The sequence below is a fragment of the Genypterus blacodes genome, unplaced genomic scaffold (assembly GCF_046128005.1).
Source record: "Genypterus blacodes isolate CSIRO-AG114 ecotype Tasmania unplaced genomic scaffold, CSIRO-AGI_Gbla_v1 ptg000052l_1, whole genome shotgun sequence".
Taxonomy (NCBI): Eukaryota; Metazoa; Chordata; class Actinopteri; order Ophidiiformes; family Ophidiidae; genus Genypterus; species Genypterus blacodes.
The window spans coordinates 6152501-6175000 of record NW_027466864.1 but is presented as its reverse complement, the minus strand read 5'-3'; the positions used below and the strand labels follow the sequence as shown (position 1 = coordinate 6175000).

Here is a 22500-nt window from a genome sequence, read left to right as displayed (position 1 = left end):
TGTCTCGCCTGCTTTAAACTTATTTTTAACCGCGACCTTTTTAACCCTTTGAGGTCTTTCGGTGTCGCCAACGCTCCAGACGTTTGGAGCGCTTCAGGCTCACGTTTTTTTACGATCGACCCAGTGGAGGCGCTGTTGGCCCGTGACACAAACACGATGGAGGCCACGCCCCTTTAAAGGTGTCGTCTGAACACACGCTCCCATGTCAGAGGAGCTTTGTGATGTGGCCTTTGTGTGAAACTATCTGGATCAAACCAGAACAATGACAGCAGCGACGCATTCAGAGTTTAGCCTTCCTAAGTATCTGTTTCTTTGTCCACTGTGTTTGATGTGAAGTCACAAATGAGCCCGGAATCAGATTCACACGGTCGCATCAAACAGCAGCCGCCACAAGGGGGCAGCGTTTCACAACCCGACATTCCCTGAGCCGCGACCCGGCTGGGTTTCTATCCCGCCGTCTAGTTAAACGGCTCCTACTGAGATGTTTGATCCCTGGTGATGTTGGCAGACCTCAAAGGGTTAAATCCCAAACGTTGGATTTATTGAATCTCCGTCTTTTTTGTTTGACCTGAAGGAAAAGAATCCAAAAGATTTAAAGCGTTCATCTTCTCCTTGGTCTTTCTGCCTTACTCACGCTCAGATACTAACACACACACACACACACACACACACACACACACTAAAGGGACTCAGATATGCTTCTTATGTTGAGGTACAACAACACGTCCATGAGGTCAAACATCGTAATCTGTACAAACCAGACCACCTTCAAAATAAGAGCCCACCTTAAAGCAAACTGGAGTGGAGAATGTTTACTTTTATTCTTTATGGGTTTGTACATAACAGCAATTTTTTTATTTTTTTGAAAGAAGAAGAAAAAAAAAGCTATCAAAGTATGTGTACATTTAATTTTGTAATGCACAGAAAATGTTTAGTTTGAATATTGCAGAGTGTGTGTGTGTGTGTGTGTGTGTGTGTGTGTGCGTGTGTGTGTGTGATCATGCTGACTGTTGTTCCTATGATGCAAAAAGCTGTATGTGGAGAAAAAAAAGTGAAAAAAAAAGAGGAAGGCTCAGCCGTTTTGTACAGGTTGTTTACATGTATGAGGAGAATGACTCACAATAAAGCAGGAAACGGTCGTCAACACAACAAACTCAGCCCTGTGGAGTCTCACGTGTGTGTGTTTGTGCAGGCGCTTCATATTCACAACAGAGCAGAACTCATTGATTTCCCTCTAACGCTGCTTAAAGATTCATAAGAGAGAATGTGAATGTGCAGGAAGTTGAGAGAGTAAAACAGCTCAGAGTGATTTAAGGTTTATATAAGTTACATCCCATTAATCCTGCTGTTTAAGGGACATTAATGCTGAGTTTTAAGGAGGAATGATATATTTATATATAAGTAGTATATTATGATCTTTAATCCTTTGTCAAAGCTGCAGAGAGGAAACGTCTCGGTTTGCGTTCCTCCTTTTTTGAGTCGCGTAGAATCAAATATTTGAGATGATTAAGACGAGATTTGATGCTGAAATTGGGAGATTTGGTTTTAAGCGTTTGAGTCTGCGGGGGTTTTATTTACATAATGTGAAGTTTATTTAAGCCGTCTGTTCTCTAATCTTGCAAAAGAAGGGGATGTGAGTGATGATGTGAGCGGTGTGAAGCAGGAAGTGTATAGAATCTGGGAGGATGAAGCCATTCTGAAGCTTTTTAATAAATGTTTCTGTGCGATTGATTGCTCTGCTATCACCCATGATTCATCTCACTAATGTGTCCTGGGATCATTTAGATCCAACAATTACAAATGTTAAATTATTGAAGCCACTTAAGCCTGAAAAATCTGTTTGTTTTTTTTTCTTTCAGATTTGTTTTCGGTCGCAGATTTTTGCCTGCAAAATGAAGACACACACACACACATACACACACACACACTGAGCAACCAGGAATGTTTCAGATTTATTACTGCGGCGCCTCTGAAAAAGAAGGATGTATTAGATGCAGTGCTGACTGCCAGAGCGAGCTTAGATCAGGAAATATGTGGCGGTGGCGTCTTAAATAACCTTTAGAAAGTGTGTGTCTGCTCTGATGGCAGCTTGTGTGTTGATCTGCAGCATGAATCCATCATAATGAGGTTGGATCACCTGCGAGGCAGCGCTGAGTCGCTGCCAAGTCGTCCTGCTCCTCCGTCTGTACACAACATCAACATGGCAGCTTCATTTGTCTCACTTAGTTTACTGCAGTTTACAGTAGAGAAAGAAGGGCGCAGTGCAGCAGGCGAGCACTAGGTGTCAGCCTTTGATGATGTTACTGAAAAGTTGCTTTTTTGAAAATTGTGAACCTTTTTCTCCTCTCTGCTGCTCCCCCTATCTCCTTCCTCCCTCCTCCTCCTCCTCCTCCTCTTCTCTCTCTCGCTCTCTCTCTCTCTCTCTCGCCCGCTCACTCGCTCCATCTTCCCCCCTCCCCTCCCCTCTCTGAACCTCTGAGCGCGCTCTATAAAACATCCCGCCACTCTGACAGTCAGATGTACAAACACCTCCTTTCTTGCCACAGAGCCTCCAAATCCCGCGTTCCCCTAAAGCCTGCCTTGATCCCTCACGGCCGACACCTGAGCGTCCTGAATGAGCTTTGAGGAGACTCGTCTGTCCTCTCTCGCCTCAGGACCGCCGCTCTTCCCTCCTTATTTCTCCGTAAGTTCAGCAGTTGATTCCGGCTCAGTTTCCAATCCTCCGGTCCTCAGCCAGGGGAGATTTTTCCTCCTGATCAGAGGGCGAGAAGAGCGAGGAGGCGAGCCGTCGAGGACAGGTGGACACGAGGGGAGACATGAAGACCACATGTGTGTGTGCCGCCGCTCTGCTGCTGTCATTCATCTCTGTGGTGAGTTAGACATCATTTCATTTCTTTCTCCTTTTCTTGCCTTTGCTGTTGAAATTATTCACTAAATGTCCAAGAAATGTGTCAGGGGGGCGAGACGCTTTGACAGCTTTCATGTCCTACAAGGACAAGAGGACAGCAAGCAGTGTGTGATCCATCATGTGTGTGTGTGTGTGTGTGTGTGCTCTGGTGTCAGCGTCTGTCCTGAGCAACCTGACATGAAGCGTCTGCTCAGAATGTCACTTGCTGTTGTGTGTGTAGCTCACCGCTTTGAGGAGTTGCAGTTTGAGTTAAAGGCGTTTGTGACGTTGTGACGTTGTGTAGCTCTGAATCCTGCAATGAGAAATAAATCAACCAACTGATCCATTATGATGCACAGGCGTTACACACTTTTTTTATTAATGCAAGATTCCAAAAATCCCCCAAAATTGGAGCTCAACAAATTGCCCCGGCGCTCCGTTCTTCTTCCTCTTCCTCTTCCTCCCCTTCCTCAGCAGCATCCCTCGGTGTTCGACGCTGCATTTCGCCCGCCCGTCTGCTTCCATTTCCAACGTGCAGTTCAGTCAGAATGTGACAGAGCAGCCTGAGCCCATTATGACAAACATACAGGATGCTCCTAACTCAGCGCCCTGACAGTTTGTGACAAACCAATTCCTTTAATCCTGGGAGAGACAGTAACCCCTCACCCGCTGATAAATCTGTCAACAAAGCAATCAAAGCAGAACAGGAAGCACTCGTCTTCCTCGGCGAAAGGAAAAAAAAAAATTCCATAAACTTAATCCGCACAAACTTGACTGGCCTTAAAAAGCTCCCGTGGCGTTATCAGTGTTTCATTTGCATAGTGATGGAAAGAAGTCAATTACTATTAATTATTCTCTACAACTTAATACCCATTATCGAATTGAATTCACCGTCTTGAAAACCATAAACTCAATTTCACAGCTGACTAAGCGCACTAATCATTTCACCCCCCCGTTCTACTTCCTGCCCGGTTTCGGAGGAACACAAGGATTCGTCAATTCCGGCAGCAATAACATTAACTAACATCAATCCCTCCATTTGTACCGGCATAAAGAAACAATCATTAAATATAGGAATTACAAATATTTGCTAAAGCGTGGCGTCGGCGGAGCGTCGCAGCGTCTCGCAGCGTCTCGCAGCATCGGCGGGTTTGTGTGCCTGGGCTTTTTTTTTTTTTTTTTTTTTCCAGGCCCGAGCTGCCAAATTGCTTCGCTATGCTTTAATGGGATGATCATAATTGTTTCGTTCTCGGCGCATCCTAAGCTCTCGCCTGCAGCTCCTTCAACAGATTGACAGACCCACGGGAACCTCGCAAACTTATTTTGGCCGCCTTTGAACCAAGTCGTGTGTGAAATAATATGATTATGCGTTTCTCCTCTGGGTAAGTTGGGAAAGTGGCGGCGAGGGTTTTTTTTCCCCCCGCTTCCTCGCCGTCACACTGGCCCGCTCTGATAGCCTTCAGTCTGTCCACACACTGTATTTATCCTCCTCAGAAGTCATGGTGATAATTGTGCCCTGGTCTCTGGAGGCGTTGCCGCGGCGATGGCGCCACAGCAGCCTGTGATGTCCTGACACACTTTGTGATTTGTCATCATCTCTGACCCCCCCCAGGTAACACTTTGATATCACTGAGAGAAAATGGAGCTCCTCTCTGAGCGGGCGGCTTCATCCCCACGCTCTTAGTTGATCCATCAAGACCACGACGGAGCCCCGGAACCTCACCAGACCCAGACCGCTTAAATTCCCCCGTAAATGACTATGACCGCAATCATTTCGCCCAAACGAGGGCCGCTCGCAAAACCCTGTAAACATTTCCGTAAAATCCTCCGTGACGCCAAACGGCCCGAGCGTCTGAGGGCAGACGAGGGCCGGCCGCTTCCTGCTGAGAGGGAATCTGACGCCGGTCGTCACACGTGGACCCCAAAGTCGTAAATTAGATCAAAATAAGCTCCAGGTGTCACTGCGTCCTATAGCAAAGGTCACGGGTTTGAGCCTCACAATAGCCGGGCGTCCTTGAGCAAAGCGCTGACCCCTGACAGCCACCAGGACCTCCCACGTGATTTATCTGGGATTTCTCAAGTTTGAGCCTGTTTGCTATAAATCATGCTGCTGCTTAGTGTCCATGTTAATCACTCTGTGTGTGTGTGTGTGTGTGTGTGTGTGTGTGTGTGTGTGTGTGTGTGTGTGTGTGTGTGTGTGGTGTGCTTATTTAATGATAAACATCAGTAACTATAGAAACCAAAGCTTCACAGAGCTGACGTGAAGTCAAAGGAAAGGAAAATAAAAACATCGTCAAATGATAACAGGATGTAAAAAGATGATAGAAGACAGGAAACATTAAGACGCATCTGTGAAAAGCCTCCTGGAGCCTTCTGCAGCCGCATCTAACAATCAACGCAGACGAGGCTTCAGTCACTGCACCTCACAATATAGAGCTGCAATATAGAGCCACAATATAGAGTTACAATATAGAGCCACAATATAGAGTCTCAATATAGAGCCACAATATGGAGTCTCAATATAGAGCCACAATATAGAGTCTCAATATAGAGCCGCAATATAGAGCCACAATATAGAGTTACAATATAGAGCCACAATATAGAGTCTCAATATAGAGCCACAATATGGAGTCTCAATATAGAGTCACAATATAGAGCCACAATATAGAGTTACAATATAGAGCCACAATATAGAGTCTCAATATAGAGCCACAATATAGAGTCTCAATATAGAGCCGCAGTATAGAGTCACAATATAGAGCCGCAGTATAGAGTTACAATATAGAGCCACAATATGTAGTTACAATATAGAGCCACAGTATAGAGCCACAATATAGAGTTACAATATAGAGCCACAATATAGAGTCTCAATATAGAGCCACAATATAGAGTCTCAATATAGAGCCACAATATGGAGTCTCAATATAGAGCCACAATATAGAGCCACAATATAGAGGCACAATACAGAGCCGCAGTATAGAGTTACAATATAGAGCCACAATATGGAGTTACAATATAGAGCCACAGTATAGAGCCGCAATATAGAGTTACAATATAGAGCCACAATATAGAGCCGCAGTATAGAGTTACAATATGGAGTTACAATATAGAGCCACAGTATAGAGCCACAATATAGAGTTACAATATAGAGCCACACTATATAGAGCAGCAATATAGAGTCGCAATATAGAGTCACAATATAGAGTCGCAATACAGAGTCACATTATAGAGCCACAATATAGAGTCACTTCATAATGCAGCTTTGATTGATCGTCTCCAGCAGGTTTCAGGTTTCAGGCTTCAGGTTTCTTTGTTAATAATTGGCTTCACATGAAACTGAAGCAGGTCTGTGGCTGCATGAAGCAAAGTGACTCCTCTCTGCAGTGTAAAGATGTAAAGATGTGAAGATGTAAAGATGTAAAGTGGAGCCTGATGTCCTGAAGGTGATCAAACCTGTTTCCGTCTCCAGTCTTGATGAGTTCTCCTCCATGTTCAGCAGCTTCATTCATGCAAACACAGATTTTGATGCTGTTAGAAATAAAAAGCCTCTAAATTTTTTACTTCAAAACGTTTAATTCTAAATCTTTATTTTTCTGTACATACCTGGAACCATGTCGGCCGTTAAGTGCAGGATTGTCTTTGATTTTAATTAATCATCGTCAACAATGGAGGTCAGCGAAGCAGCTGTGATCACACTGAGCAGAAACACTTTATATGTATGTTTGAGTCTTGAATGTAGCAGATTAATTAGTGTGAGGTAATCTCCTCGTTTCATTTTAAATATTTATTCAGGTATTCATTTATTTTTTATCTTACATTAAAATGTCGTCACAATGTGGGGGGGCTTGTGTGTGTGTGTGTGTGTGGGGGGGGGGAAACCTGCCTGAGCCGGCCCTGTTAAGAAGGCAATTTTTCCTTGAACACACAGTTTGTAAATGTTGCTCGTTGCCCAACTCTCAACACACACACACGCGCACGCACACACACACACACACACACACACACACACACACACACACACGCACACACAATCAAGATAGTGAAGTGGCAGCCTAAATCTGCTATCGGCCTGCTCCCTCTCCATTCTAACTATTAAACTGGAACCGTCGCACTCAAGCACACACACACACACACACACACACACACACACACACACACACACACCAGTCGCAGCAGCCACGGCATTCAGGTAAATGAAAAGTGACGCACACTTTCATTCTTCTGGCACGGTGTTGTGTAGCCCCCCCCCCCCCCGCCCCCTCCCCCCTCCCTCCCCTCCCCCTCCCCCCCTCTCCACCACCAACTCATCCTGATTCTCCGGCGGTTCTATAAAAGACAGAATTTGTTGGCTGTTCCGGGGGTCCAACTCATAGAATGTCCCTCCGAGCTCCCGAGGGACGCCGGGGGTTGGGGGGTGTTTATCTTCCCGTTTCAAAGAGCCCACGCCTGAGTCTTATCACAGCCTCGCCGAGCGTAGATAGCATTTAGGTCCAGCAGCCTATATGCTGCATCTGGCAATCTGAGAGTCGTTTCCTAAAGGACTCCGGCGTGGCGACGCTGCTCTGTGTTATCTTGTCAAGGAAATTCTGCCTCATATACAGGATTTGGGGGAATAATATGAACAGATGACTAAATGGGGTTGTGGCGGCGGCGGGCTGCTGCATCGCAAACAGCCGGCGGAGGAGGAGGAGGAGGAGGAGGAGGAGGAGGTGAAGTGACTGCCAGGCATGAAATGAAAGCCTCCACGTACCAACGGGTAATATGTTTGAAAACACAATATTTAATATATTCCCGATAAAGCCGCGTGAATTTAGACTAGAAATTGACCAATATGGGTTTGGGGATATATTTGGTATTGAGGCGGCGGCGGTGGCGGCGGCTGATAAAGAGAAATGTTTTCTTCTTCCTGGTGGCGTCTTCGACTCTCTGAGCTGAAGTTCTGACCTGTGACTCGGTTTCCACAAAAGCGTTTCTGACACGGTGAGAAACTCTGCATTGAAACCCTAAAGTGATGATTTCAGGGTCAGCGGCTCGCTCACGCCGGTTGACTGATCGCACACACACACACACACACACATATATTCAATGACGGATGAAAATGGCCGACGCTCCACTGCCTTGAGCCATGAATAATTAAATCAGGGAAAATATTGACGAATCGGTAAATGAGGCGTCAAAGGGAGAATGTCGTTTTTTTTTTTTTTTGCGCAGCAGTAATTTGAGATAAACACCTTTTCTATTAAAAGTAGACGACATCTGATTTCAAATGAAAGCCGATCTCAGCCAAACACTAAGGGGTTAAAGTTATCAAAGTGTGACTGTTGGCCTTTACGCTCCTTTTTTTCCCCTTCTGTTTTATCCCACAGCAATTTTCCGCTTTTCTCACTGCAGTATCTCTTTCTGGCACACACACACACACACACACACACGCACACACACACGCCTCTGAAACCCTCCGTCTTTGTGCCGTGCTTGCATGTTCCTGCAGCCTGGAGAAAGGAGGTAAATCCCGGCCCTGGGAGCGTCGCTGCAGTCAGTCGGGTGTTCCGGATGTAAACGTTGCCGGAGTTCGGACCGCCTCTGATCTGCCTAATCTCCCAGAGCGGGATTACAGGTTGGGTTCTAATCCGTGGAAGTGGGGTCTGTGTGAATGTGTTCTAATCCCGAGCCTGTCAGGTGCTGCAGATGAAAGCTAATTGCGTGTCACGGTGTGTGTGTGTGTGTGTGTGTGTGTGTGTGTGTGTGTGTGTGTGTGTGTATGGCGCCGGTGACGACAGCCACCGAGCGGGAACGCTGTTTACATTTGATCACCGTGACAACCGCAATGGAGAAGTTCTCTAATCTGAAATCTGACTGTGCCACTAAAAACAACACAAACTCACAAACGCCCTTCAAAATGATGGAGGTCTGCAGAAAGACTCCTGACAACCAAATGTCATCAATGTAGAAAACAAAACGGATGAATTAAAGCATAAAAATCATCAAATAAAGCATAAATCTGAAGCAGCATTAATACAAAAATGATCAACCATTTTTCTCATCCAGATCTCATTCTTTAAAGCGTACAGTGTTTGATTCAGGGGTCAAAGGTCATCAGCAGAGGAGTTCAGTCAGTCATAATATTTAAAGAAAACGTGAGGCTGAAACTTGAGGTTATTGTCTTTATTATGTATTTCATTATTTATAAATCTGTTTTGGTCTTAATGTTCGCTTAATTTTCCATTTAGTTTCTCCTTCATATAATTCATTTCATCCAATAAGCAGTTTGTTATTTACCCTGATGATGTAATGCAGCTCAGTGCTGAGGCTCTGGGTTGAATTCAGCCTGTGAAGCTTCAAGTATTCATATTTAAATTTAACATCTCGACAAATCTACAGCCTCACACACACGACACAGGTGTCCCTAATAAAGTGATCATCCGGTGCACATGTATGTAAACATGATGGAGAGGCTGCAGGCCGTGTTGTTGTTGTTTAAATTACTTTTGTCCGTATTAATTTAATTAAATGAAGAAGTTCCAGTTAAAGGTTAAAAATAATATTCCTCAAATTAAAGATAGGAGTTTTCATTACAATCCTGAGGTATGACATCATCACAGACGAGCAGACGTCCCTTTATTGTGACTCTAAGTGTGTAACAGGCTTTTCTCTCTGCCTCTTTGTTGTCTATCGTCTGTACAGCATCCCGTTGTGCCGACGACCTCGTTAACATACTGTGTGTGTGTGTGTTTTTCGGGCGGTTCGGCTCCGGCGACCGTTTCAACATGAACAATCGTTAAAGGCGAGAATAAAGACGGAACTATAATAATGTCAGGGCGGGCCGGCGTGGAGCTGCTTGGCCGCCTGTGTGTGAGATAGCGACTGCGTGGCTTCAGGCTATTCCACTGAACTTTTTACATCCTAAGAAGCTTTATGTTAGATTATAATAGTGGCAATAAATCGCGAGCAGAGAGCCACCTTTATCCTCACAGCCACTTTATCTCTTTCAATACATCACCAGTTAGGCAACATGATGGACTTTTTTGTTTCCAGCCACGGAAGACAAAGGGAGAAGTTCATTAATACACTTCAGCTGCTCCACTGCACAATTATACTACCTGAGTGCTGAGACTCATCCTTCTCCTCCCCGCATGTCACTCTAAACAGATTATTCCTCTTTATGTTCAACCACAATTGGCTGTGGAGATCTTGAGGAGAAGCTAAATGGTGGCCACCTCCACATTTCATCTAGAGATGGATGGTGATGAACGTGATAAAAGTTCAGACCGTGACTTTGTCCCGAATGAAACTTCAGGTCCTCATTTGTGTGTGTGTGTGTGTGTGTGTGTGTCTCGTTGTAGTCTCGAACAAAGTCCTCTCCCCAGTGTTCTAGCACCCATAAAGATGGCAGAGTGCTTCATCCGGCCCGCCTGCTGGAGAGGCAGGAAGGTGAAGGAAACCCATTTTCGCTTTGCGCAGCGTTTGGCGAGGTGTGAAAGTTTGGTGGGGTTAAAATTTTGCTCCCAGGGTCTCTGCTGCTCTCCATCAACCAACACTGAGGGAAGTGAAACTGAAAGTGTGCAGCGATTACAGATACACACAGATACACACAGATACACACAGAGGATTACACTTCACACGACTATATAACACAATTTTGGAAAGATATAAACATGTATGAATGAATCCACTTGCCATAAGAGTCAAACCTGTCTTTCTGTGTTGATACTTTTCACCCCTTGACCTTGAAAACCTCACCCACAGTAACACGGATGACACATCTGTCTTTATTAGTGTCTGAGATATTAGTGGAGATCGATAGAAAGCGAGCGTCTAACACAGGACGAGCAGTCTGGATGGTCTGGATGTCCGTGGGCCTGAGAATAACACACTCACACTCACACCCAGACAAAACCACTGCGTCCTTGGCAGAGGTAAACATGCGCAGAGGTAGAGCAGCGAGTTGAGTGTGTGTGTGTGTGTGTGTGTGTGTGTGTGCCCCTCTGTACCTGAGGACTGGCTGCACATGTTTTTGCTAACATCACGGACACGGGCTGGTGAATGATACTGAGTGCAGCTGTTTCATCCCCAGAGAGAGAGAGGAGAGAGAGAGAGAGAGAGAGAGAGAGAGAGAGAGAGATGTGACTGCCACTAAAGGTAGCAGTCGCATTAGGTCATTCGTCATTGAGCGTTCTTCAAAACAACTGGAGGCCATCGTTTCAAACTCTTCCACTGTACGGCCGAGTGCATGAAATGAAGCCGTTCCTCAGCCGGATCATAAATACTGTGACAGTTTGCTCTGTGTGAGCGGCACGCCGGCCTACAGTACTACGGTGACATGCAGTGAACTTTCTGAATGAGAGAAGAGCTCATCTCAGAGTATCGATCCGGGAGGCCGAGGTACAAAATGTAAACGCTCGGACCAGATAGATCTGCTGTCACGTTCCTCAGCTGGGGTTTGGTCATCACTGTCGCCGGGCCTCTGCGGGGGGGGGCGAGGGTGTGTGTGTGCGGGTCGTGGGGGGAGGGGGGTCGGGGGGGAATCTCAGCTCCTCTCATCTGTGTGATTGTGAGAGGAGGGCGTGCGAGTGAATCATCAATCATCCATTCAGGGCACATTCAGCAGGTAATAGTCTGGTGTTGCATCATTGTCTGCACTGAAGAAGCGCTTCATTCATCTCCATGTATGGCAGGAATACCCTTAATCTTGATTAGGACGCCCCACGCCAGACAGCGTGAGGCGGTGAGAGCGTTAACACCGTTCGTTATAGGTGTTGACACGCTTGTAAGAGGATAAAGGAGGATTTTTCTTTTTTATGTGGTGGATCAAGTCTTTCTCTTCTTCTCTCTACATAGAGGAGTTTAGCCCCGGCTTTATACACCAGGGCACCTTAAAGTGTTCTACATGAGGCGTAGAACATCGCCTCGGGTGTTTCAGAACATAAAAAATGTAAATACACATTAAGGAAACGCGAAAATAAAAAGGGAGAACTTGAATAACGGTGTAAGTTGTGGTTGAGGAGGATTCCAGGCTGCTTTTTAAACTCGCTGTTATCTTCTGGAGTCGTCAGCTGTAAACGCCCTCTTCTTCATGTTTTTATTTGACTCCTGACACAGCTGCATGCTGACATAATAAAAGACCATCAGTGAGCTTTTTTTTTTTTTTTTGCTCCTAACCCACTGAGAGATTTGTGGACAATCAGAAGTCTGTTCAGTTTTCTTCATCTCTGTTAAGCCTCCAGCAGCTTTCTGGAAGAGCTGAAGTTGCCTGTGAGCGTTTTTGGGGAGGCCTGAGAAAACACCATTAAAAAAAGGTGCAGAATGCTGCAGGGAATAAAAGTTTGAATAAATTCATCAAAACAAAGCCAGCCTGGATATGTGAACTCTGTGATTTTTGTTCTCAGACTGAACAGCTGATGTGTTCCTAAGACGACGGTCAGCCGACACTTTATCAGGTTTAATAATACTAAGATCATTTACAACTAGCAACCTTTGGTCAAGATAAACACTGAACACCAGCCTTTCCTCTTCAACAAAGCTCAATTTCCATTTACAAAAAATCGGGATAATTTGTGGAAGCCTTTGAAAATTAAAGAGGCCCAAGAATCGAACCCTGAGGAACTCCACCCGTCACGATCAGTCACATGGAGAGACAGAACAACCTCGGCCCTCTGCTGAAGTGATATTTGGTGTCTTTGCCTCTGTTTGTATGATAAATGCAGTGAGATTACAAACACACACACACACACACACTCACACACACACACTAACCCCTCCCCTTCTCGATGACACTTTTCACAATGAACACATTAAGCTTCCAGAGGGAGAAGGAGCCATGTTGCTGCGTCAGAAGATGCAGCTTTGATTACTGAAGTGTGACACTTGTAAAAGATGAAAACACACAAATCCTGCTGTTTTATTGCACAAACACAGACTTTTGTTGATAACAATAAGACCGATGGGAGTAATATTTACGATCTCTGTGGCTGCGTGTTCTCTGCTGCACACCAATATCATTCTGAACCTTGATGTGAGCAGGTTCAGCTTTGTTGGGCTGAAATCCAGACAGGAGTTTATCAAAGTGGTGGTTTGAGGTTAAAACATTAGCTGCTGCTGGACGAGGCACCGTAAAGGGAGGATGGATGTGGCAGATTTACTGTCTGAAGATATCCTCTCACCCCGCAGCCGTCTTTCTTTGCCTTTTTTCCTGTACATAGTTTGTAATTAACGTCCAGTTTGTTTGTTTTACAGGTTCACGGTGCCGACTCTCCTCCTTCAGGGAACGCAGACGTGAGAGAGAGCCCAAAATCCAAGGTGAAGACCTACTGGGCTGAAAGCAGCAAGGCTCTCTCCATCAGCCGTCTCCTGTCTCAGACCATCTACGGCAAAGAGAACTTTACCTCTGTGGATCTGAACTACAACGAGGCAGACCCGTACACCAAACAGGAACAGTGGAACTGGCTTTACAACGCGAGCAACGGCCACGACCCTCGCTCCAGGTCCAAGAGGAGGCCCATCGTCAAGACGGGCAAGTTCAAGAAGATGTTCGGCTGGGGAGACTTCCATTCCAACATCAAGACGGTGAAGCTCAACCTCCTCATCACCGGCAAGATCGTGGATCACGGCAACGGGACATTCAGCGTCTACTTCCGCCACAACTCCACCGGCCAGGGAAACGTGTCCGTGGGCCTCGTGCCGCCGACCAAGGCGGTGGAGTTCCAGGTCCACCAGCCGTTCCACCAGCACAACCAGCAGCAGCAGACGGCGCTGGAGCCCAAAGACACCAAGCTGTTCAACTGCAGGGTGGAGTACGAGAAAGTGGAGAAGGGCACCCGGAACTCGCTGTGCGCCCACGACCCGTCCCAGAGCTGTCCTCAAGAGCAGACGCAGAGCCACGTCTCCTGGCTGTGCTCCAAGCCCTTCAAAGTCATCTGCATCTTCATCACCTTCTACAGCACCGACTACAAGCTGGTGCAGAAGGTCTGTCCAGATTACAACTACCACAGCGACACCCCGTACCTCCCCACCGGCTGATCGCCCGGCCGGTCCCAGGGAGAGAGAAGAAGAGGCGGGACAGGGCGAGGGGTCCTGAGCGATGTCTGAGTGTTTGGGATGAGAGATGGAATCATGCACTGTTGAAAAAAGAGACACTTCAAATCTGAGACGTTGGCGTTTCCTCGCTGAGAGACTAAATTTGCTCCGATGAACAGAACTCACCGAGAAGTCGTTACGAGAGCATTTAGGAGAGCATTTATCAGCTTCCAGTACACATATTATATGCATAGCTGCTTATACGAAAGGAAATCCTCAAGCCGACCGTAAAATATGCTGATTGTATTTATGTAAATATTGTGAATCCCAAACGAAAAACCAGAAAAACAATTTTATTAATCTTTTCCACCTCTAATTCAGTTGTTTGTGTTTCCGTCTCAATCATGCTCTCTGTCTTTTCCAATCAGTCTCCGGTGATCACAGCCACCGCGTAAATGTCAATGCAAATAAGAACAATCTGTCAGTTTGCATTAGAGGCCGTAATGGAAACGCAAACGTATTTGGAGCGCCGTTGTTGTTTTTTCCGGCCGTGCGATTGTCGGGGGCGAATGTACCTCGCCGGTGTTCGTCGTCGGGAATCTCATCCGTGTCGGCGCGTGAAGCGGCGGCGGTGAACAGACGATTAATCTCCATATATATTTTCATGTTAGTGCAGCTGTCAAAAATAATCCACATCAAGCGACGACTGCAGCGGGGAGGAAGAGAGAAAAAGAACTTCTGTTTTTAATTCTTCCTCTGCGTTACGTCTCTGCAGCTTCAAGGTCACAGATGCTAAATCGCCTCGTCGGATCAAACACCAAGCAAATATTTGTTGCAATACATAAATAAATAAAATCCCGGCGGTGACACGGAGCTGGCAGAGGGACGGGAGATCACTTCCTGCCTTGTTGCTAAAAATATCTAATGTCACTTTGATCTAATTTTGCCATTTTCTAGGTCCGTTTTAGACGTTTAGATGATTTGCTTACGACAAACCCTGTGAAATACATTTAATCCAGCATGACAAGCAGGTAGGGACGAAGAAGAGGGAGCGGCCAGGCTTCATCCCGAAATAACTAAGTACCTGTAAGAGGCGCAACGATCATCTGATGTAAAGATAATGAGAACGGGAAGGATCAAAAGCCTGCCAACGCGTTTGTTTTAACTCTGCTGGCGCCATGTGAGGAGAAGTGTGAGGGGAGAGCGTGGAAGTGTGAGGCGGAGACGCTTTCATACACTTTTGTTCCTCAAAAGTTTTGGGAAGAGAGCAAACACTGTCATTAAAATGTGAGAAAACAAATGCTGTGGCTAAATGTGTGATGAGGAAAAATGTGTCTTGTTGCTAAAGAGCAGGGAGAGGTGCGCCGCCGCCGCCGCCGCCGAACAGCAGGCGCACACTCACACATTCCGCCCATCAAACAAGCGCTCCCCTGCTTATCAAAAAGGCAAAATCTGGATGAGAGTACACACTGGCTGTTAATGATATTGGATTTTCAATTGGCTATTAAACCTTCATTACATAAATTGGGAGCCACTGGCACCACGTGAAGCATTTAGGGGAAATGAACACATTGTAAGTGGGAGCTCTGCAGAGTCAACAAACCTGTAAAAAGTACAAATGTGCACCTTGGGGCGCAATCAATGCTGTCTATTTAAATTCAGTCCTCTTACACAGTGCTCGCTATGCTATACCCAACACGGTAACTGTTAATGGCAGCCTGGATGACATCCAATATGCCAACGCCGGGTGTATTTTGTGACGAGGCAGGCCAGAGAATAGAGGTCTGCCTGTGGGATGAGTGAGCATAAAGAGGAATTTATGATCCGCAGGAACAAGGCTGGCAGAAATCACTGGGAGCACCTGACTCGTAAATTGAGAGCGTGTTTCTGTCACGGAGAAGAAGGAATGACTAATGTCTCAGATTGCTGTTTGCGCCAGTTCTTTCATCTCAATAAAGTCACTTTGATATCTCTCCACCCTCAGCCAAATGTGCCGGGGACGGTTTTTCGTTCATCAGCCGCCACGTCGCCGCCGTTCAGACAATGCCGCTCATTATGCATGGAACCTTAGCAGTGTAAATACTCTGACATCAAATATTTGTGTGAGGGATTCATTTTTTTTTTCTTCCTCCTTCCTCTTCCTTCCCTGAGTGATGTCATCTGAGGAAACGCAGAGGAAGAGTGGCGCTGGAGGAAAGGCAGAGATTCAGGTGGAAACAAATACGTCCAATATTCCCTAAAATCCTTTATGACAAGATGACAAACGTGTTGCACGCAGTCGCCTTGGTAAACAGCTGAGGCGACGTTAATGCAACACATTTCTCATGTTGTGTTTCGGGCCTGCAGCTGGTTTGTCTGTGTGTGTGTGTGTGTGTGTGTGTTTAAAGCTGCAGGATTAAGGGGAAACTTCTGAAACGTTTTTTTTCCTGAGACGCTGCCGAAGCTGAAAGCCGCTCTGACGTCTCAACCTGTAACTTTGGAACCGCGACTCAGAGTGAAAACGGTTTTGTTCCTGGATTCCTCAGGCCGCGCCCACTTGCGGTGCCACGCCCACTAGATTTTCTGCCATTTCAAATTTTTTACAAATCATTTTTTATGTAGATTGTCTCTAGACTTTCCATGTAGAGTGTCTGGGCCGAGCCAGTGTTTGTGTTTGTGTTCGTGTTTGTGTTTATCGACCGTTTGGCTCTGTGATTGGCTGCTGAAGTACAGTGGGCGTGGCTCATCTTACGAACGAATCGGTCTGCTGCGATCGAACCTGGTCGACCTCACGTGTGTGTGCTCAACCTGATGGTGGCGCTATAAGAACAACAGCCACATTTGGTCGTTTCTGAGCCTGACATGTTGGAATCTAAAGTGTATTAGTTTGTGTGCGACTCGTGGACTTGTGAGTGTATTTATTCTCCTCCTCACACATTTGGTTGCTGTGCTGTTGTGTCTCAGATTCTTAACGTGTTTTTCCTTCCAGGCTGTCGGTTTCCATTCGTGTTGTGATGTTGAACTTGGAGTCTGTATTTATTTTAGTCAAAGTTAATTTACGGTGTTGCTGCTTCGCCCACAGCAGCATCGCCGTGCGAGCGTATTGTAACTTTGACGAGATGTAAAATATTCAACATGTTGGCTTTGATGGATCACGAGTTCAAGCTTCAATTCTTTGCTGATTGATTTTCATATGTGTAAATAAATATAATAGTAGTGAGGAATGTTTCCATGAAGTGATTAAGTCGACGTGCTGGGAATCGTGATGTGGCTGTGTGTTTGTTGCCGCCCCCTGTAGGATCAGGAGAGAAGTGCAACGGGACTCTGCTCCACATAAGAAGGCTACATTACATTTTCCACATGTGAAACAATTCTAGAAATTCACCTTCATGTCATCAAAACCAGCAGAAATCCTGTGTTTAAATGAATTTCTCTTAAATCTGCGTTCTTTGTTGTGGATTTCAAACCTGCTGTGTAAATGTCAGCGTCTGAGCTCCACAGAATGACATCCAGGCCTCTGAAACGATTTGCAGGTATTTTAAGAACATCATTTGCATTTTGTAGAACGCAAATGAGCAGAAACAAACCGGAATGCTCCTTCAAATCTGCATTTTACCCGGCAACAGCAAAAAGCCACCTTTCCCTCTGAGAAAAAGAGCGTTTAATAAGCTCCGTGTGTGTGTGTGTGTGTGTGTGTGTGTGTGAGTGAAGAGCTGGCCGCCGCCGCTGCTGCTGCGGCGGTGAAGGCATTACAATCCGCCAGTGTTTGGACGTCTGAGTTATCTTTGGGCCCAGATCTTCTCCCTCGGTTCACTTGTCCTGGGCCGGAGCCATCCATGCCTGCCGTCTCTCCCCTGGCTCGCCCACAATCCCTGATTAATGTGGTCTGGGCGGGAGCTGTCAGAAATGGCAGAGAGAATCATGGGATTTCTCCTTCAGAGTCCCAATGACACCCAGCAGCTGCAGGAGTAAACAGATGACTAACCACTGGCCTTTTGGCAGCCTGTGGAGATTCACACGCAGGGTGGGCTGTGAACGTAGCTTTGACATTTAGGTGGATTAGAAAGTTCTTGGGTTGTGCTCTTCTGGTGTCAGAGGTGCTCGGCGTATTAATTATTTGTGTCTCGCTTTTCTCCTCCTCGCAAAGCCCCCAACACCATGGAAATGAAGCTCTTTGTTTTTCATTTCCACACATTAGCTTCTAGCGCCAACCCCCTCACGTTTATTAGGCGGGAGGATGCGAGCGCGCTGGAATGAACGCAAGATCGGCAGCTTCAAGTAGAGAATACAGGAAACACCAGCGACCTAAATAAACAAAGAGACGCTGTCAAGCTATTTATTAACTAAAGCTTTTTAAAGCTACTAGCCACACTGTGATTTAAAGAAGGTAAGGTGTAGCCAAGCTACTCCATTAATAAAGTAGTTGGCTAGGCTACAAGCTCCTGAGGGAAAGTAGCTAACTACAATGAAGCTACTTTAGTGGGCAGTTTTGTTCTCAAAGCCTAAATGAAATGAAAATAATAATTACAGATTCTCGAAACAAAGCATTCTTAAATTTAACCTTTTTTTTACAAATCATGAAATGTAGGAAATCGTATTTGCGTAATTTCATAATTGAGGGAAAACTGAGGACAAATGTGAAGACTGTGAGGGTGAGTGATGCATGCTGGGATATGTGCATGGGAGGAGTGGTGTGTTCAGTGTGTGTGTGTGTTTGGGGGTTGAATAGTAGCCTTTGCTAAGCTACAACAACAACAAACAAAGTAAGTTTACTCAAGAAGAGACAGAGTTTAAGTTCAGCTTCTGTTGTTTGTGTTTTTATACGACACAAGATGTTTCAGTTTGCTTCAGTCGTGAGGTCACATGACCCAAACTTGGTCATGTTGACTGTCTTACCTCCATCCATAACCGGATTAAACCAAACAAACAAACAAACGAGTGAAAACAGACGGATTTAAACAAAGTAATGTGGTCATGACTTCCTGTCCTTTATGTAGCTTCAGATTTAGCGACTCTTGTCCCTGTAAACGTTTCATATGAGCATAAAATATAAATCTGCCGTCATCTATAATCTAATCCCATGTGATGTTTGTGTGCGCTGATGCGGGAAACATAATAAGCATCTTTAAAGCAAAGCGGCGTTTGTCCCGGTGGCGTCCTGCTGCAGACTCAATCCCGGGCCCACGTGCTCCCGCGGCGCCGTAGCCTCGTATTAAAAACGCTATCAGACAATTGCTGGCGTATTCTTTGTTTTGTTTAGATTTTTTTTCTGAACCCGCAAATAAATGACTCCCCTCCGAACGCTATTACTCCTCTGGAAATGAAAACTCACTGGTGGCGAATGTCTCATATCAGGTAAAAAGTGGAGAGAATTAATTAACCTTTGTCATTTTAATTGCTTTAGTGACAGCTGTCCTTTGGTGCCTCAGCTCTCCTAATGCACATACTGTGGGCTTGTCAATTACTTTCCCACTGAATAGATTAAAACGCCACAGAGGATAGAGTCATTTCATTAGTCAGACTTAATGCCCCCCAGACATAAGCAGGTACCAACGTTTCACCCTAAACACGCCGGAGAAGGAACAATACTATTAAGCCCGTATGAATCGAATGAATTGTGGCGACATCAAATTAAGTTTACGCTCTATTTAATTCCATCCAGCTGCTTATATTACATCGGCTCTACCGCTTCTTCTTCCTGTGGTAAAAAAAAATTAAGAATATGCAGAGGCTTTTTAAATGAAAGCTCTTTGAGTCTGTGAATGCTAAACACGCAGGACGCTGGCGTGGCGGCTAATTGTCCTAATGGCTTTTACAGTCACAACATTGTCATATTTTACTACACGGCGCTCGGTTAACATTAAACTTCACTGCCGGTGACACATTTTTGCCATTTGCACATTCATATTCTAATGCAGCTCAGCTTGAAATTGCTTTCAGAAGTCTGTCAGCTTGGTATCTACGAGCGAAAACTGCTTTCAACGCCACATTTACAAGTCTGCACACTCCTGCCCGACATTATATAAGACAAGAGGCGTTTTATCAGCTTAGGCCTTTTCACAGACTGTAAGGATTTTCCCACTCTTGCTCTTGGTGTTTAGGGAATGCTCTTATCAACTTACAATGAGCGCAACTGCAGAATAAGCTTAAATTCCTGCAGTGCTGACGCCGCAAAATCCCCACATCACAGGGAATCACGGCGAGAGCCAGGGAGTTAAGAGCGACGCCACCTCTGTGTGATCCACGCGTGGAAATGATTGTCAATACATCAATTAGCCATTTTTCCATTTACCTCTACTGTGGGTTTCTATGGTAACGGACACAGATGAGCGGCTGGATGTTTTGCCTCTCTTACCTTAAGTTACAAGTCAATGTGGGCAGCAAAGCGACGCCTCGGTGTGTGAGAGAGTCGATCGCTGCCGGGTCTCGTTCACCTCCAAGGGAATGGAGGAGCAAAGAGAGACGGCGAGGGAGAGAGACGCTGTAGGAGCGCGAGGAGCTGCTGGAGAGTGTGGCTGCTCACACAAAGAACACACAACACAACACGACAAACAATCTGACTCTGACAAACTGACCCAGATTATGAAATTAGAGAGATTTAACCATGAACTCATCTAATTTAGAGGTCTTGCCTTCGATGCAGCAGAGCATTGGCGTGTGTGTGTGTGTGTGTGTGTGTGTGTGTGTGTGTGTGTGTGTGTTAACATGGTGAAGCCTCGTGGATGAGAGGTTAAACTGGGAGACGTTCACAGACAAGACAATACAAGAAGAAGAAGAAGAAGAAGAAGAGAGAGAGAGAGAAACCTGAATGGAGCAATTAGGTGTCAACTAATTCCCCAGTTGATTAATTAGCATTTTTTGGTACAGCCGATCAATATTGAGTCTGGAGAATCCGACAAATACACCAAAGAAACGACAGCAGAGCTTCACACTTTGTTCAGCCGCCTGAAACAAAACATGCAAATATTAGCAGTGAGACAGTAAATGATGAAGAAGAAGAGGAAGAAGGTTTGAGAATCTGAGAGCAGGAAACGTTTCGGTTATTTTACTGTTTTAATGACTTTTATGATTGACAGGTTAAAAGAATTGCCTTTGATTGAGTGATTTACTGATGCCTGCTCTTTCTTCATCACAGAGGCAGAAACAAACAAGCATCTTCTTCAGATTCACTCTAAAAAATGTAAATCAGAACTAAACAGGGAGAATTTAATCCACATTCTAATCCCCTGTAGTTTCGCCGTGTGAGGCTCATTTAAAAATGTGGAGTCTTCCACTCAGATTGAGGCCAAACTCCTCTTTCTCAACAAACCAGACACAACTGGAGATGGAGCAAAGGTGTGTTTGCTCTCCAGAATGACAGGAGATATAAGAGGATTACATGGATCATGAAAATGTCTCGCTCCAATCCTGCGATTTATCACATTTCTCATATCACAAATGCTCATCTCCATCTATAACAGGCTGCCACGGCACAAAGGCTGACGCTCTGCCGCATGAATAGCCCAGATTCAATTTCAGTTAATAAAAAAAAAGGAGTGTGTGTGCCTGTGTGTGTGCCTGTGTGTGTGCGTGTGCGTGTGTGTGAGAGAGAGATAGTGAACGTGTGGTGAGCGGGCACCGGTGCCAGACTCCTCCGATTAAGCAGCTGGTTAATTTGCTGGTCTTAGAGAAGCTGCAGCTAGTTTGAATTCCTATTTTCAGATCTGCACGCAGCTGTCGGTGAATATTTACACCATAGAGGTGAAGACTGACTGACGCACATCGGCACCTGTGCGGCGCTCCGGGGCGTAACTATGGAGGAGACCGTCTGCCTGTGGGTGGCGCTGTTCTCTCAGAGAGTTTGTAAAGAGTTGTGAAACGTGAGAGCAGAGAGAGAGAGAGAGACGCCATGGTGATTTGATCCCTCAGCTCGCAGCCTAACGAGATGATGCTGACTGCGTTGGGCTCTAATGCATCTCCAGCGTCGGCCCCACATATTGAGCCACGTAAGCAGCTGCTGAGGGGCCCCGTGATGGGCAGAGGCCCCCCTGGTCGTTCAGTCAATTAAAAACACATTTAACGCTGGTAGGAATTAAAACCCTGTTTACTGGGGAACATCAGCTTCTATGCAGCTCTGGCTCTGGACTCTAAACACTTTAACGGCCTGGATGCTCGTCTATACTTAACAATGACCTCACATGAGTAGGAGGCTTCAGCTGGAGCGGCTCCAAGGTCTGCGTCAGGGAATCAGATGCAGAACAGGAGCGACCTGACCCTGAATTCATGAAGCTGATTCAGTTTGTGTCGCTTCTAACAACCATCAAACCTGGCAGCATGTGGGACCTCATGTTGGATCTCTTCCTCCTCCAAAAACAGCAAACGCCTCCTGTGTTCAGTCACAGCTGAGGGTTTCCTGGGATGTTGGAGGCATCATGAGTATAGATCTTCTCCCTGCGTGGAGCCAGAAGGTCCCAGGGATCCCACCGTGCTGCTCCTGCTCCTTTCATGTCTGTGGGTTCCCTCTCAGTCCTCTCGCTCGTCCCCCGCCATCAGAACACGCATTAGTCTGCCCTTGACCGTGACACCGTGCTGCCGGCCTGCGGTCTGCGCCTCATGTTTGGCATCACGGCTGGACGCTGCGCCTC

General features: G+C 45.9%; 1 protein-coding gene across 1 annotated transcript; it reads left to right on the top strand.

The window, feature by feature from the left end:
- Window positions 1-2372: 2372 nt before the first annotated feature.
- Window positions 2373-14446, top strand: LOC143000944 (neurexophilin-1). Its single transcript, XM_076150444.1, has 2 exons — window positions 2373-2870; window positions 13118-14446. The coding sequence occupies exons 1-2, from the start codon at window positions 2817-2819 to the stop codon at window positions 13898-13900; spliced, it is 837 nt and encodes a 278-aa protein (XP_076006559.1). The 5' UTR covers window positions 2373-2816; the 3' UTR covers window positions 13901-14446.
- Window positions 14447-22500: the final 8054 nt, after the last annotated feature.